The sequence below is a fragment of the Atractosteus spatula genome, chromosome 11 (genome assembly GCF_055471065.1).
Source record: "Atractosteus spatula isolate fAtrSpa1 chromosome 11, fAtrSpa1.hap1, whole genome shotgun sequence".
In the NCBI taxonomy this organism is placed as follows: Eukaryota; Metazoa; Chordata; class Actinopteri; order Semionotiformes; family Lepisosteidae; genus Atractosteus; species Atractosteus spatula.
The window spans coordinates 38,319,478-38,334,967 of record NC_142716.1 but is presented as its reverse complement, the minus strand read 5'-3'; the positions used below and the strand labels follow the sequence as shown (position 1 = coordinate 38,334,967).

General features: G+C 39.1%; 1 protein-coding gene across 3 annotated transcripts in view; it reads right to left on the bottom strand.

Moving 5' to 3' along the window:
- Positions 1 to 3,801: 3,801 nt before the first annotated feature.
- Positions 3,802 to 15,490, bottom strand: part of LOC148823982 (uncharacterized) — a 47,397-nt gene continuing 35,708 nt past the window's right edge. For 2 of the 3 annotated variants that reach the window (XM_088927727.1, XM_088927725.1), the window contains one exon: positions 7,741 to 12,628. In XM_088927727.1, the coding sequence (XP_088783853.1) occupies positions 12,616 to 12,628 (13 nt within the window). In that variant the 3' untranslated portion in view covers positions 7,741 to 12,615. Of the gene's footprint in view, positions 6,665 to 7,740; positions 12,629 to 15,490 lie in introns of those variants that run through there. The other variant, XM_088927724.1, reaches the window with a different exon arrangement.

Genomic DNA, 15,490 nt, shown 5'->3' with positions numbered 1-15,490 from the left:
GTAGAACTACTTCGACTACTACCCCACTTCCTCCTCCTACTACTACTAATATTAATAATAATAATTAAAATTCCTTACACTTACACTCAAAGCGCTTTACAGGTAATGAGGACTCTCCTCCCCCACCAATGTGTAGCTCCTACCTAGATGATGCGACAGCAGCCATAGTGCGCCAGTACTGTCACCACACACCAGCTCTCAGTGGAGAGGAGAACAGAGTGATGAAGCTGGTTCATAGATGGGCCTTATTAGGAGGCCATGATTGGTAAAGGCCAGCGGGAAATTTGGCCAGGCCGCTGGGGTAACACCCCTACTTCTTTTGAGAAACACTCTGGGATTTTTAATGACCACAGAGAGTCAGGACCTCGGTTTTACATCTCATCCAAAGGACAGTGCCTTTTTACAGAACAGTGTCCCTGTCACTATACGGGGGCATTAGGGCCCACACAGAGTGCAGGGTTAGCACCCCCTACTGGCGCCACTAACATGGAATGTAGTGGACAGGTCCTGCTGGAGAGCACAGTAAAACCATACTCTAAATCCAGTCTTTTTCAAGGACCTTTTATAATTCATGCACAGCCTGGCCAACGTCTTGTGTTACCAATGTCACGACAAGTATCACAGATAGTGACCCCAATTTACAGTAAGCAGGAACTTACTCTTTTCTTGAGTGAAATATTAGCTATTTTGATTTAATCATCTCAAACTTTTTACATTGTTTACCATTTACTGCATTCTTAACAACTCTTTTGCTGTTATAATACTAAAAAAACATTTTTTCTTGCTTTGTGCCTTTCTTCTGCCTTGTGTGGTAGAACTCCGATTAGTCTGTATTTCTAGGACTAAGGGAACAGAACTTTGGCTTAAGAAGGAAATCATAAATGGTCTGTGCAGACCTGCCTCCTGTGGGATACCACTGCCCGACAACCAGTTTGTCTCGGTTAAGTCCTGTTCAGAAGTTTGGTAACAGCATGTACAGAGAGGCTGACCAGGAAAAACATTTAATTCATTCTTCTTCACGGTAGTGTACAGTTTCACTAACATGTTTGTATGCTTGAACAGACAAAGCCATATTTAAGAGCTAACAAAATCTATAGTCCATTGTTTTAAGAAAAACATTGTATTAATCTAATACTATAAGTTAGGATCAGCATATCTAATGTAAATTGTGCAATTACTTGAATCTTAAGGTTACTGCACTTTCCTCTAGTTTAAAGCACGAATCTGGTAGACCCAGTTTTATTTGTGCTGAACAGTGTGAGGTCATCACCATGTGAAAGGGCAAACAAGTTTGGAGGGGATGGAGTGAATGGTATTTCAATGAGTGAGGTAATGGAAAAAAAAACACCTGAGATCCTGTTGTGGGAAATTCTTCATCAGAGGAGCAGGACACAGTCTTGTGCAGATTCAGTTTTAGTGAGCTCAACAAGTCCGACAACACGCGCTGGGTCTGCCCCACAGAACAGACAAACTGCAAGGGTTTCCCAGCTCTTATATACAGTCAGCAGAAAGTTTGTTTCACAATCTGAGTGCTTGTCCTGTTCTTTGATATGTAATTACTTCTTGTCTTGCTCTAGGTTCTGTCCTTTGATATGCAGCAGACATTGGTCTGCTTTATCCTGTTTGTGGGTGTTGTTCCTGTCTTTTATTATGTAGCGTTAAGCCACTGGGGCCGCTAAAGCAAGTCAGCTTTATGGCACCTTAGTGTAACTTTTGTTTGAGGCTAAATTAACAGACCCCATCAACACCTCTCACAATGTGCTTAAGTGGTGATACTTTGATGCTGGATTAGTGAGATATATACATGTCCCACTTCAGATACCATCATGCATAAATGACAGTTATGGGAGCTTTTATTAAGTGCAATATTTTGGGGCTCATGAACCTATCTCACAGATACAGATACGAAGATGATAAAGCTATTGATGATACAGTACATGGTGATATGATAATGATAAATGATGATAGAGCTGCTGTCACATGTTGAGTGAAGTAGCATGCACCAAGAATGTTACACACAACCATTCATACAGAGTTATACATTTTACTGCATAGTTCATACATTTGATTTGTCAGGGGTGCCTGCATTGAGCTGAGACAAAGATGTGAGATTTTGAGGAGATCGGTGTGCCTGTATTGAGGTGAGACAAGGTGTTGAGACCTCGAGGAGATCGGGGTGCCTGCACAGAGGTGAGACAAGGCATTCAAATCTCAAAGAGATGGGGACCTTTGTTGAGGCTCCAAACAAAGCATCAACACCTAGAGGAGATGTCTCCTATATGGTCTTCTGTATCTCACATTTACATGGGATACCCTAGTCTCCAGGAAGAGAATGAATACTCAATCAACTGTTCTCTACTGAATTTGGAAAGCAATCTGCATAAGGGTGCCTACCAAAAATAATTATAATAATTCAGTAAGTATTTATACTCAATTTATGCAGTCATATCCAGTTTAGAGGAAATTTGAAATATGGCTTTGTTTGAATTTGCTCTATTATGTATGGAAGCCCGTTGCCACCAGGGAGTAAAAAAAATGCGCTATGGTATCTCGCAATTGCGACTTTGTATCTCAGAATTCCAACTTTATATCTCGCAATTGCGACTTAAAAACTCAGAATTGTGACTTAAATCTCAGAATTGCGACTTAAATCTCAGAATTGCGACTTAAAACTCAGAATTCTGACTTGATATCTCAGAATTGCAACTTAAAAACTCAGAATTGCGACTTAATATCTTGCAATTGTGACGTTTTATCTCACATTTGCGACTTCGAAATGCCCACATTTCATTGTCTGTCCTCGTTATTGTAACTGTTATCCAGCTGCTTTCAATTCAGGCAACACTCCTGATTGAGGGCGGTTCTGAAAATAAGAAATTAGTACAGGATTGACACCAATTACAATTCCCATCTGAGCTTTTAAGAGCTGTAACCACAGATGCCACAACTGAAATCAAATAGCCTGTGATTAAAAATTTGTCTGGAGACAAAAACAGCAGACCCAGTGATCTTTCAGGACCAGGGCTGTGAACACCTGGTCTAGACAATGACCAGCCTGCACCATTCATGTTCTAAATGGTGAAGGACTCAAATGAATTTAGACAGAGTTTTCCAATGTCAAACAGTTACAGGTTTAGCTTGATATCTTCAAATTCAAGTTGGCATCTGGAAACAAGATTAAAAGGAGGAAATGAAATCTCCAAGTAGGAAGTCTGGGATTTGCTTTCAGAAAAACAAGAAGAAAGAATAAGTGGAATGAGTTGTCCTTTTCAGGGTGCAGTCCCTACCTGGTTCCCTACACTTACAGCATGGGATCTATGGTTTCGATGTCCTACCTTGGAAGACATAGTCTGCTAATGGATGGATGCAACAAGCTGCAAGGTTTTATGTGCAGCTCTATAGTAAGTCAGGTACTGACCAGCACTGTCTTGGCATTTCAACATCAAGTGTCAAGTGGCAGAAGCTGTCATTTGATCTAATTCCTTTATTTTCGTTTGTGGGGAATTTCATCTGTGAATTAAGAATTTAAGGGTATTGATTTAAGTTGTTGTTGAGTTACAAGGCATTTCAGAGCACCTTGCAGAACTTGTGCCCTCACAGAATATTGTTGAACAAAGAGGGCATGTAAAGGGCATATACTTTGAAAAAGGGTTTCACTTTCTTTTGTTGTAAGGAAATGTAAATACTAATTCAGTGTCTCCCTTAAATTATTATTATAACCATTATGTAATGGTCACATGAATAAGAAATTTCTCATATAGAAACACAAAACACAAAGATATTAAAATGAAAGTAGAGACCTTTGTTTAAATGATCATTTTTTTTTAATATAATAAAGCAGTTTTAACAGATTTTGCCCCAGAGGTTGCAGTACAAATCGCAAAGCGGAGAAATCCTTTAGGTTGGCTTTATACTGAGGAGCAATGGCAATGCAATATAATTACTACTGAATTTCTAAAAATGAAGACAGAGACTGGTATGTTCATGAGCTTTCCTGGGTTCCCAACAGGCAAGGAATCATGTTACAGCCATTTTCCCAGCATATGACATCATTTCACTTATTCAAGATGACGGCACACAAGGAGCAAAGAGAGAATTATTTCCTATAAGCAATTTTTGAAAATCAAGAATATGGAAGAAGAAAAAAAGAATATAGATTTTAAAAAATTAAATTGAAATAACTACTATTTGGTACTTAGTAGATTTCAGGTCTGTAACGTTTTATCGTGGGCTTTTTAATTAGGTGTTTGGCTTTGTGTTTGCATGTGTTTTCAGTAATTACTGTATACGTGAAGTAACCGAATCATTATTGCAGCTGTTATGTTCAGAACCACAATGAATTGATAACTAAATTTGTGCTCATTTTAGTACAATGCAGTCTATGTCCCAATTAAAGACGATAAACTTTTAAACAAATGAGCACATTTTTCAATATTCAGGTAAATGTTTGATTTGCATTTGGAGGTATGTACTGGCATTTACCGTCTTACTTAATGCCGAAAACAGTTTACTGTTTTACTATACAACATATTTAAATCACTAGGCATGCACTGAACTACAGAGTTCCAGCTCCAGCTAAATAATGTTCTCAGCAGGTGGAAAGTACTTGAACCTGAACAGGATTGGCACATACATCACAAGATATTGAAATACAGTATTCCCACAGTCTTGCAGTTGAGGTTGTGACAAGTACTAGATAATATCTGCAACACTAATACACTTCACAGGTTTCAGCAGGTTGCAATATGATTAAGATCTGGGCATTGCTGATGGAAATCTGAGTCTGAAATCATGCCAACCCTTGAATGAGTCAATTTATTTGGGAGGGGGATCTGGGACATCCTAATGTTTTGCCACTGAATGTAAAAAATATATATAATCATTTTTATATATTTTGGGAGCTAAAAAAATAAAGGGTGTTGAAATGTAACATGACACAACATACTGTGCTTAGCAGACACTGTAATTCACAAAATGAAACATTTTTACAGTACCTATGTTTTGTCATTGTCTTAAGTGGAACCAGTGAACTTAGGTTTTTTTGTTAAAACAATATATGTCGGCAATCAGACTGGTAGAAACCACTGTAGACATATAAAGTGTGCAACAGAAAATTCAACTCATCTAACAAACAGACTTCAGCAATTGATATTTTACCATCACTGCCAAGTGTAATACCCAGATTTCTACTAACTGTTCCAGATCAAAGGGTATTTAGAGCTAAATAGCAATAACTGGAAAACCAAGTACGAACGCTATGAGAAATGAGCTATCAGTGCAACTATTAAATGTTGAGTAGCTGTCCCTAACATCCTGTTTCATCACATAAGCAGCTGATTATCACTACTGTGCAGTGTGGCAAGTCGCTTGGTGACCTGAACTCAGTTTTCTACAGGAACTCGTGCACCAGAGTGCCAATTCTTCACATCTGAGGGGAGAAGCCACAGCAGGGACACTCATCGAAATGAGAAAAGGCCGCTACCATTAACAGAATAACACACCATATGACCCATAGAAAAGTCCTGAGAATAAAACTGAAAGAAAAAGCCAGAACACATTGACTGTGCAGCTTTTTACGGTCCGTACTGAATATATTCAGACCACCAAGTGTCCACATCTTAGGTTACTTGTTTTTTTCTTTTTTCAGGGAAGTTCAGAACTGATTCAGAATAAAAATTAAATTAAATCGTGCCATCGTGCTCTCATCATGCACTTATTTTGGTTCAGCATTTTTACTTAGGAAAACTCTTAACATTCTGGTTGTTACAGAGTACACAGTGGCACCCATCTGTGACTCTTGCAAAAGATGCACAAGAGAACTCAGGAATCAGTTCACACTGCCCACAGGGGTCTTCCAGTGTGAACTCTCTTCAAGCCCTGACATGTTTAGTTATCCAATAAATGCAAAAACACAGGCAGATAGCATTTTCCAGCTACTGTACCTCAAATCAACCTCATTTTAAAATAACCAACTTTGAAGACCTTCAAGATTTGGTCTATGACTGGGATTCTCCAAGCACTGGCAAAAAAAAATTTAAAAAACTGGAGGAGCACAGCTGTAGGGCAGCTTTTCTCCTGTGAGCTATAGGGTGCCTGCAACATTGGCATCAGCAAGAGAGACAGTGCTGCTCTGATCGGCGTTAACCGTCCTGTAAGGCACTATAGAGCCAGCATGGCTGATGGCTGAGCCTGATGGGTGTGTCAGAGGAGCGCGTCCGCAGTGGGAGCTGGCTCTGGCCCACTCACTGTCCTCAGTGTCCCTGTGCAGTACAGGAGTCGGCGCTATAAAGCCCAGTAGAAAAAATGTTGGCGATTCCACATTGAGACGGTAATAAGAAACAAATGCTTCTAATGCTTTTTTACAAAAAATGTCCGGTGAAGTGATAAATGAGATGAGGCAAGGAATGAAAACAAATGTCCTCTTGCAACCCTGCAGGAGCTGAGTTGTATACCCTGTTCTGAACACGTGAGCTTTCGGGTTCACCCTTTTCCGCACCGATGTAAAAGCGCCTGTTTTGTTCTCCACGGTAAAGGGTGAGCTGAGCCCTTCTAAATGGAGTAGAGCTTCAGCTGTTCCTCCACGTCCCCCTCTGTCATCTCCCCGAACGTGTCCTTGTTCTCCTTCAGGAGTCTGAAGATGGCAGCCAGCTGCTCCCGCTGGACTCTGAAACACACACACACACGTCAGCAATCTGAGCACGCTGTTAAAGCGACTGGCACAACTTAGACCACGCAGACGGGATTGGAACATCACAGGAGAGTCAGCTTGAGCTGAGCTGCTGTCTGATTCAGCTGACAACCTTCCTCCTCTGCACGCTCTCCTGGGATGACTCTCAGGGTCGAGCATGGCTAGGCAACATGATCAAAGACCTTCACACCTGCCTTGAATGCCCGTGACAAACGCCTGGCACATGTCTGCAAAGGCCACTGTAAAATGGAGGCTGACCTGCTGTGGGCACTGCCGAAACCTGAATGGGAAGTTGATTTCTGAACATGCAAACGACTTTCCGTTCATTAGTGCCAGCTAACCGCAAGGGCTTGTAGTGCAAAATGCAAACCGTACAGCCTGAAAACAGGAAAATGAGACAGCCCCTGATACACATTCCCGTAATTTTCACGCTCAGTAAAAGCAGAGATCTCTATCACACAACCTTTGCTTGCCGAAGTTGTAAGACCTTGTTTTAGTTATGTCTTCAGTTTCAACTAAAAAATGACAAGGTTATGCATGGCATCTTAGTAAGTAGCTCAATATTTTAAATATTCTCATTTGAAAATAATTGTGGGTTTGTGCATGCAAATGTTTCACTAGACAGGATGGTAACAATCCTTATTATTTTAACAAGCCTTTTATGCTGTAATTAAAAAAAACATAAACCCCGATTCAAAGAATCAGACCAGAATATCCTTGTAGGTGAAGTTATATTTTAAACTAGCATTTCAATTCAAACATTGAAAAAAAAAGAGTTCCCAATACTTCAGTTAATTTCAGTGAAATATGGAGCTTGGGGTTTTATTTTAGAGCTAACATTTATACTGGGGTTTAATAACATTGGGAAATCCTTTTTTAATGGTGTCAATAAACCACATTGCTCAACAGAGAGCAACTATGGAATGTACATCTGAGCGCTGCTTTCAGCCCCTGAAAAAGACACCTGAGGAACCAGTGATAAATCAGGTCACTCGACAAAGACCTTCAGTACACACACTTCGGATAACAAAAACACACCAGAAACTCCAAGAACCATTACAGAATTTATTTTTCATCAAACAGTTACATAATATAAGCATATGTAAGCCTACACAGTAGTGTGCATATTCACTACATAACCTCAAGATCTTCCATTTATAAAGCTTTGCACACAAAAATGCATTCATTTACTACAGAAGGTACTATTTTTGTGAATTCATGTTACATTAAACTAATTCAAAGCTAAATCTCAGCTATGCCTTAAAGTGTCTTTAATGCTAATATTTAGTGTAGCCACCTTGGCTTCAAAAACAGACTTACATAATTTTGGCTAGGTACCTTCTAAGTCCGTGCTGCTTTCCTGCGTTTGGAGTTCAGTACACTTCCCCCATGACCTGCCACTAGACTATCTCAATGTTACAGTTACTACAGAAAATGCTTATATGGACAGTAACAGTGGTCATGCACATTATGATGATCTAGTTAACTCGGTAAAACTAACAAAAGCACTGCACCAGCATGGTAAATGAGAGTAAAACTAAGATGCGGTGCACATGAGAAGTCATTAGGCATATTTATGGTGGTAAACCTTAAGAACACAAAAACAAAGAAGAGAAAGTTGTTCAATATATCTTTCTCACTTCATTGCTTGGTCCAAGAGCTTGTCCAGCCATGTTTTTAAGTATCTCTGAGAAATCTGCTTCAGCAATATAGCTGGGCAGCTTGTTCCATCCCACTACACCTCTTTGTGTAAACAAGGGATTCCTTTACACACAGGGTTAAGGTGATGAGTGGGATCTTCCACTTAGCCTGTAGTCCTCAGGAGTCTTCCTTGGCAAAAACAGAATTCAGCTCTACATCTGTACCAAGCTGGGATACGTCCATTTTGAAATTAAGTGAATTAAAAAATTACCATAGAGTTCTCAGGACTAGAGCACTATATCTCTAGTGGTAGAAGGAGCAGCTGAACACTTTCCAGAAAGCACTCCTTGACAGAGGCAGCTGGAGGTTGGTCTCCTGTAGGTTCTGCACACTACAAATTCATGACCTTTGGATATTATTGACTGCGGAACTTCTGAGCAGCAAATTATTGCTGGACTTGCACTGCAATGCATCTAGCAAGATGGGGACAGCCAGCAGTTTAAAAGGATTTCCAAATACTTTCCTCCTTGAATAGATGTGTCACCTAGCACTGAAATTGCACAAGTGTATAGCATCTGAAGTACAGAAAAACCTCCTCATGTGTTTTAGGCAAGCTATTTGCTTCTAAAGACTGCAGATTATTTGGAGAAAATGGATTAAGCTAATCTGATTTGCATTATCAAGTCATGCACATATTTCAGTCCATTGTTTATATGCTAAAAGGTCATAAGGATCATTGAAATGCACAGAGAGAATTGTCTTATTTCAGTTTGCCAGGACATAAAATTTTCACTGACTAGTTTGCAAAGTAAAGACCTTTATTGGATTACTTGAGATCTACTTTACCTTCCCTGTCCTTCTACCTCATAAATGGTGCAGCCTGCACAGAAAGATTCAAGTTTCAAAGCCTTAGCCTTTTAGCAAGGGCCTGAAAATCAGGCCTATATGTCTGCGAGATTGTTTGCTCACCATCAATATGTCCAGATAATAGACACGATTGGTGATTCTTTCTTCCTTCCATCCATCCATCCATTTTCTAACCGATTCATCCAATTTGGGGTTGCAAGGGAGCCAGGGACTATCCCCACAAAAAACAGACACAAGACAGGATACAGCCTGGACAGCACACCAGTCCGTCACAGGTCAGGCACAGACTCACACAATGGGCCAGTTTTCCCAGAAGCCAATTAACCTACAGTACCAGTGTGTCTTTGGACTTGAGGAGGAAGCCCACACAAACATGGGAAGAATATACAATCGCCACGCAGATAGTGGCCCTGGTCCGGAACCGAAACCATGACCCCAGAAATGATGTGATGCTAACCCCTTCTTATTACCTTGAAATGGCAGATGAGATGCTTATGTATTAGTAGAAATCTGGAAGATGTAAGAGAGAAGATTGAGAAGTCTCAGCATACCCATTTCCATTTCTCTCCGGCCATATTTACCCTGCGGATTCCTGCTGCTGGTGGCCTTTGAATATTCCCAATGCATTTGGCCAATTGATCTGAGGCTCTCAAGCAGCTGCTTTGTGAAAGATGTCAGCATGCCGGCCTCAGCAAAGGAAGGAAAGCTATATTCATTGCAGGGCAAAGCTGTCTGAATACCAACAGTAAAGGAACATGTTTTCTGTATTATGCACCAAATGAAGAACCGGATAAGCCGGATAACTAACTGTGCAGTTACTATTGTGTTTGTAGGATTTCTATCCTTTAGCATAATTATAATTACAATGTTTTGCCAGCATTTTGGATTATCAGGGTTCACACTGTCACTGGGACTTTGTTACACATTTCTTACACAAACAACAGGGATTACTTCTCACTACATTTACACTCGCTCAGACATTTATAAAAAGGAAAACAGCCAGAATATAAATTAGGTTTTACTGCTCAACACAGGCCACAAGGTGTTCTCAACTGATACAACAAACTCACCTGGAGCATACTCATTTTCACTCCACTTAAGTGGTCTTAAGCAGAATATTGGAAAAACATTTGCAGCCGATTAATATTCCACCTCAAAAAGCAGGGAAGGATAGAATGGACCTCAGTTGCTGTTAGGACCACATCCACTCGGCTTTAAATTGCCAAATTACATGGGCCTTTAGCATGATTCCAAAACAAACCTTCAGAAATGACGATTTGTGTTAATGCATTCACATGCACTGCTACAATAGCTACTAAGAATTAGAGATGGACAACTTTAACTGCTGTACTACTAGCTATTTGTTTTAAGGTAGCCCTGACAGGATCTCCTGAAGATGACTCTTATCTCTTTAATGTTGCACACTGAAAGCAACAATAATATGAGTCAGAACTGGAGAAAGACAATCTAAATAGAATCTGTTTGCCCCCCCCCCCAGCACCTCTGCCTTTTACAAGTGCTTAGAGATTGCAGGTCACATGCTCAGCTATTGCTATAAAGAATAAATAAATCCACTAAGACTTTAAAGACATGGGCATTGTGAAATCTCTCTAACATGAAGACCTAGGATTAAAAGAGACAATAATCAGATCTCTTTTTGGAAAACTATACTGGAACTTACCATAGAAACAAGCAGCTGTGTGAACAGGTACATATTAATTGGAGATCTGACTCAGGGTATGCACATGTGGAATAAAAAACAAGTGCCAAAGCGAAGAGTAGCTTTTCAAGAAGTGTTCTGTAAGCAGGTAGATGATAATATATAAGCACAGAGGAGGGGATGCCACTATTAAGGTTGGGATGCCAGTAGCCAGGGATGCAGATGTTGTGGTTATTGGTTATTTTGAGCCCCGTAAACTCAGCAGTTTAAAATCCTTGTCTTATCACTTTTGCACAATAAAACTTTTGTAATATGATCTTGGCAGACCTTTAGTATTTCTAGACTAGCTCTTCTTGAACAAACACTTTGGCACCACCAGGCCTGTTTTATTCTTAGAGGCTACGGAGTTCCCAGGGCGTGACTAATCCTCTGACAGCTCTGCCACAGCAGTAAATATTGGTTATGTTATGCATACTTTTAACTCTCATTTGCCTCATTGTTCAATGCCACTTAGACAAACATTCTCTCGATTAGAAAAGGGAGGGACTCAGCTGCTGGATTAGTGAAGAAACTCCTTTAGATGGGACATCTCATTTTGGCTTATCAAATGGAAATGATTAGTTAACTTGGATTCAGCAATGGCTATTAAATAAGCAACAATCGACCCAAATTGCTCTTTGAACCTTCAGCAGGTCTCAGTCAGTTTCACCGAATTTCATAATGTTCCCCCAATTCAAATTCTAGTTCTCACGTCTCCCACAGATTCTAAGTTTTCATTTAAGCCAAGCTCTCAGTTACTTAACTGAACTCAAGTTCCTAAGTCAAAATAAAAAGTAGGGTACGTTGTGAGTCTCCAATGTAATGGCCGAATGGAAACTCCAACTACAGTATATTTGAGACCAAAAAATGATTCCAGAGTTTAAACTGAAGTAAATCATAGTAGCTGTTCAGTTAAGGGTTCTGAGAGCTCAGCCAGAACGAAAAGCTCTGTGTGCCTAGATGAAACTGGGAACTATTGCAAAAGAGTTTGAATTGCACACAGAATGGGAAATGTAGATAGAGGAACAACCCCAGTTATACACACAGGAAAGTGTTTTTCTAGAAAGAAACCTTTCCAGAAGAGCAACCCAGTAACTGATATAATTCTAGAGCTCACCCTTCTTTAGTTGTGATACATAAGGGATGTTGGCCTGAAAGGTAATATTTAACAAAGCAAACTAAGAAGGTGTTGCAAAGATGAAGGCCAGAAGAACTCAGTCTTAGCATAAAAGGGTTTGCAAAGGACAATGAAACATGACTCCTTTAATCACAACATCCAAAACCGGTCAAAAAGTTCTTAAGCACCCGTCATGTACTCACTTCTAAAATTTTTAAGATTTTTTTTTCTCTCATAATAACCCATGGAAAGGTAGTGCAATAGAAATGTTACAAGCAGGGCAAAGCACACAACTCCATGCTCTGTATGTTGGCCATTCTTCAGCATGTATGCAACAGTTAACCAAAGGAAAGACGCATGCATTTGAAAACAAACTTGATGTTGAAGCATACTGTAGGATTAATTAATCCCTCCCAAACTTGATTGCTTTTATTTATTTTTTGAAAGTTTGAAGCCTTATGCTTCTGTCCATCAGAAGAATAATGACAGTTTTCAACAGCAGAGTGCATAACAGAGATTGGAAGGGATCAACTGCTCAGGAAAGGTCATCGGATTCTTCTTAGGGTTCATTTCTCTCAAGAAAGTGTGAAGGTTCTTTTAAGCCTACTCTTCAGGTCTGAAAAACAAAAAAAAAAACAAAACAAAACTGGATTAAACATATCTGGTATTTTCTCTCCCACTCTGTATTCTTACGACACTCCAGGAAATAGAAAAATGTCTGAACTTGATTTGTTGTTTAATTTATTCTTCTCGCTTCAAAACTGAAAGTGACCTTTATTCATAAAATTTCACATCACCTAAATGCTCAGCTGCAACCTGTCAGAGATAATTGAAGGTTACAGTAATGAGATTTTTTTTAAATCTGAGAGCAACCAAGAAGACAATACACAAAAAACACAAAACAAACAGTGGTTAAAGACTTTAACCTCATCATTCACTGGTTTTTCCCTGACTTTAAAATGATCTTTTACTTTCCAGAAGCACCACTTCTGCCAGCTGGTAGAAGCAGACACCAAAACATCCAAAAAGCAATGGGGACCTTTTTTTATTCCACACTTATTCTTTCCAGACATTATCACTGTAAAAATGTACCGTCTTATTAAAATGAACACTTGTCTGTGTTCTATGCACTGTTCCTATACCACAATCAGATTGCTCATCAGAGTTATATAGAGTACATGGTAACTATCAGCATTTTACAATCTTTATCTATAAAATCTATAAAGCTTAGGAATGTTGAGATTTTAAAGTTAGGCATTACCTTGACATTAAAGTTATTACAAGTATGAATTTAAATACCTAAAGTTAATTCTTCAACTTTGGATTTATATGATCTCATTTTTAATCAGTATTTTACAGAATTGAGTATAAATACATACCAGTTTTTTAAAAAGCCAAGAACTATTGATGTGTCAGATTGACTAGGTTTCAAAATGTGAATTTTTCTATTATTTTATTCAGATTTTCTTATAGATCTTATTTTGTTTTTGTGTGAGACTGATGTAGCTTCTGTGTACTTATCTTCCACGCAGCCCAAAACTCACCCCATGACAATCACTGAATGGGGATTTTCAACACTCATTGAGAAAACCATGAGGAAAAGATTCCTCTTAGCTGTTTTTCTTAAACGCAAACAGAAGCATTTACATTTTGCAATTACTGTTATTAATAATTTTTACCCATAAAATGGGATGGTTTTAATTACACACTACAAAATACCTCCTGAACCTAATTATGTAGAAAGACGGAGACATGCAAGACACTCTAAAATAATTAGTCCTCAGCTGTCCTAAAATAAGTTAAGTGTAATTTGATTTTTAACCTACAATTAAAGCTATAAACATTTAACACATCAGTTAATATGATTAACCATCATAACAAAATTGTTCTCATCAATATTCAGAAACAAAACAGATACATTACAAAAATGAAAGCTTGAGAATTTTGAGCCTTTAAAAGGAAAATAACGTCCTTATAAATTAAGTTTCACGGACCTGGTTTTAATGCCAAATGTTTACTGACTAAAGTGGATTCAAAACATCTCCTTTAACTATTTTATTTTTTAAGTTTAAATCAATTTCATACTCATTGCACATTCTCAGTCTTCATGACCAAGGGATGACACTACTTTCTGAATCAGGAAACAAAGTCCTTCAGGAAACAGAAGAATGGATTCTTTAGCCAAACAGCATTTTTATTTAACCAAGCAGTCAGTATAAATACTACCTTGTTCAAAGGTATTCATACAGAAACATTCACAGCGTTATAATCAATACATGTCTTACAAATCCATAAACAGACTTCAGTTTTTACCCCTAACTGAATAACAATGCTGATGACATGTCATCTCCTATTTAATAAACATTCACAGAGTTCCTATGTGTGCATTATGCCCTACATTTAAGGCAGAACCCATGTATGTAAATATGCATCATTGTTGGTTTTACTAGGAGTGAAATTCGACTAAACAGTGATGACGCCTTTTAAATACAAGTACGTTTAAAAGTACATTTACAGGATATTACTGTACCATACAGCTGGATAACCGATAGACTGTTCAAGCACAAATAGCTTCTGAGACATGATTCTTGCCCTTGAGTAATATTTACAACAGCGCTGCCACTAATTCTTCAATCGAGTCCACTGACGTACTACACTATTTTAATTCCTCCCCACATATCCTGCCACACAAGTTCCTGTAGAAATGTATTTAACAGAATGCCAATTCACCTCACCATGGCAATCAAAACAGCTGACAAACAACACACACTTGTTCTAGTCAAGAAACAGTATACAAAAAACAAATGTGTGAAATAACTCGAACGTGTATTTCAAGTTATTGCTTAAGTAAAGAATGTACAAACCAACTTACCTTCACTACAACAGAGCACTGGAGTTGGTGTCCACCCAGGGTCATTAATCATGCAGGGGAAGAAGCAATCTAGCATGAACTGCTGTAGCCCAGCGACGCAGAGCACCACCATTAAGGTTATCAGAGAAACGGCAGGCTGCTTATGAACAGAACGTGCAGGTCTAGTGCTCAAGGCTGGGGTTAGAAAAAGGGTTAGAAGGGTCACAGGAAAATGAAAAGGGTTAGTGGAATTTGTTCGTTTCCAAAGGTTGCATGTTGGTCAAATGTGGCTAATTAATTCAGCAGGGCAGGAGGCATTGCTGTGAAAGCAGTATTCGATGTCACCAGCAAGTTTCATATTTTCAGGCAGCTGGCTTTTTTGCGAGCATGGTTATTGTACAAAATCTAAATGCAGTCATTCACTAATCATGTTCACTTCCTATTCGAGCAAAAGAAAAGGACTGTGCTGCTTCAGCAGATCTTAGGTCACACACGATCCAGCAGAATGAGCTCAAAGGCCGCTTTTCTGTTGATCTAAAGTGGTTACACACACACACACACACACACACACACCATGAATCCTACATCTCGGAACCAGGGAAGCATTTTAGCATAACACTCGCTCAG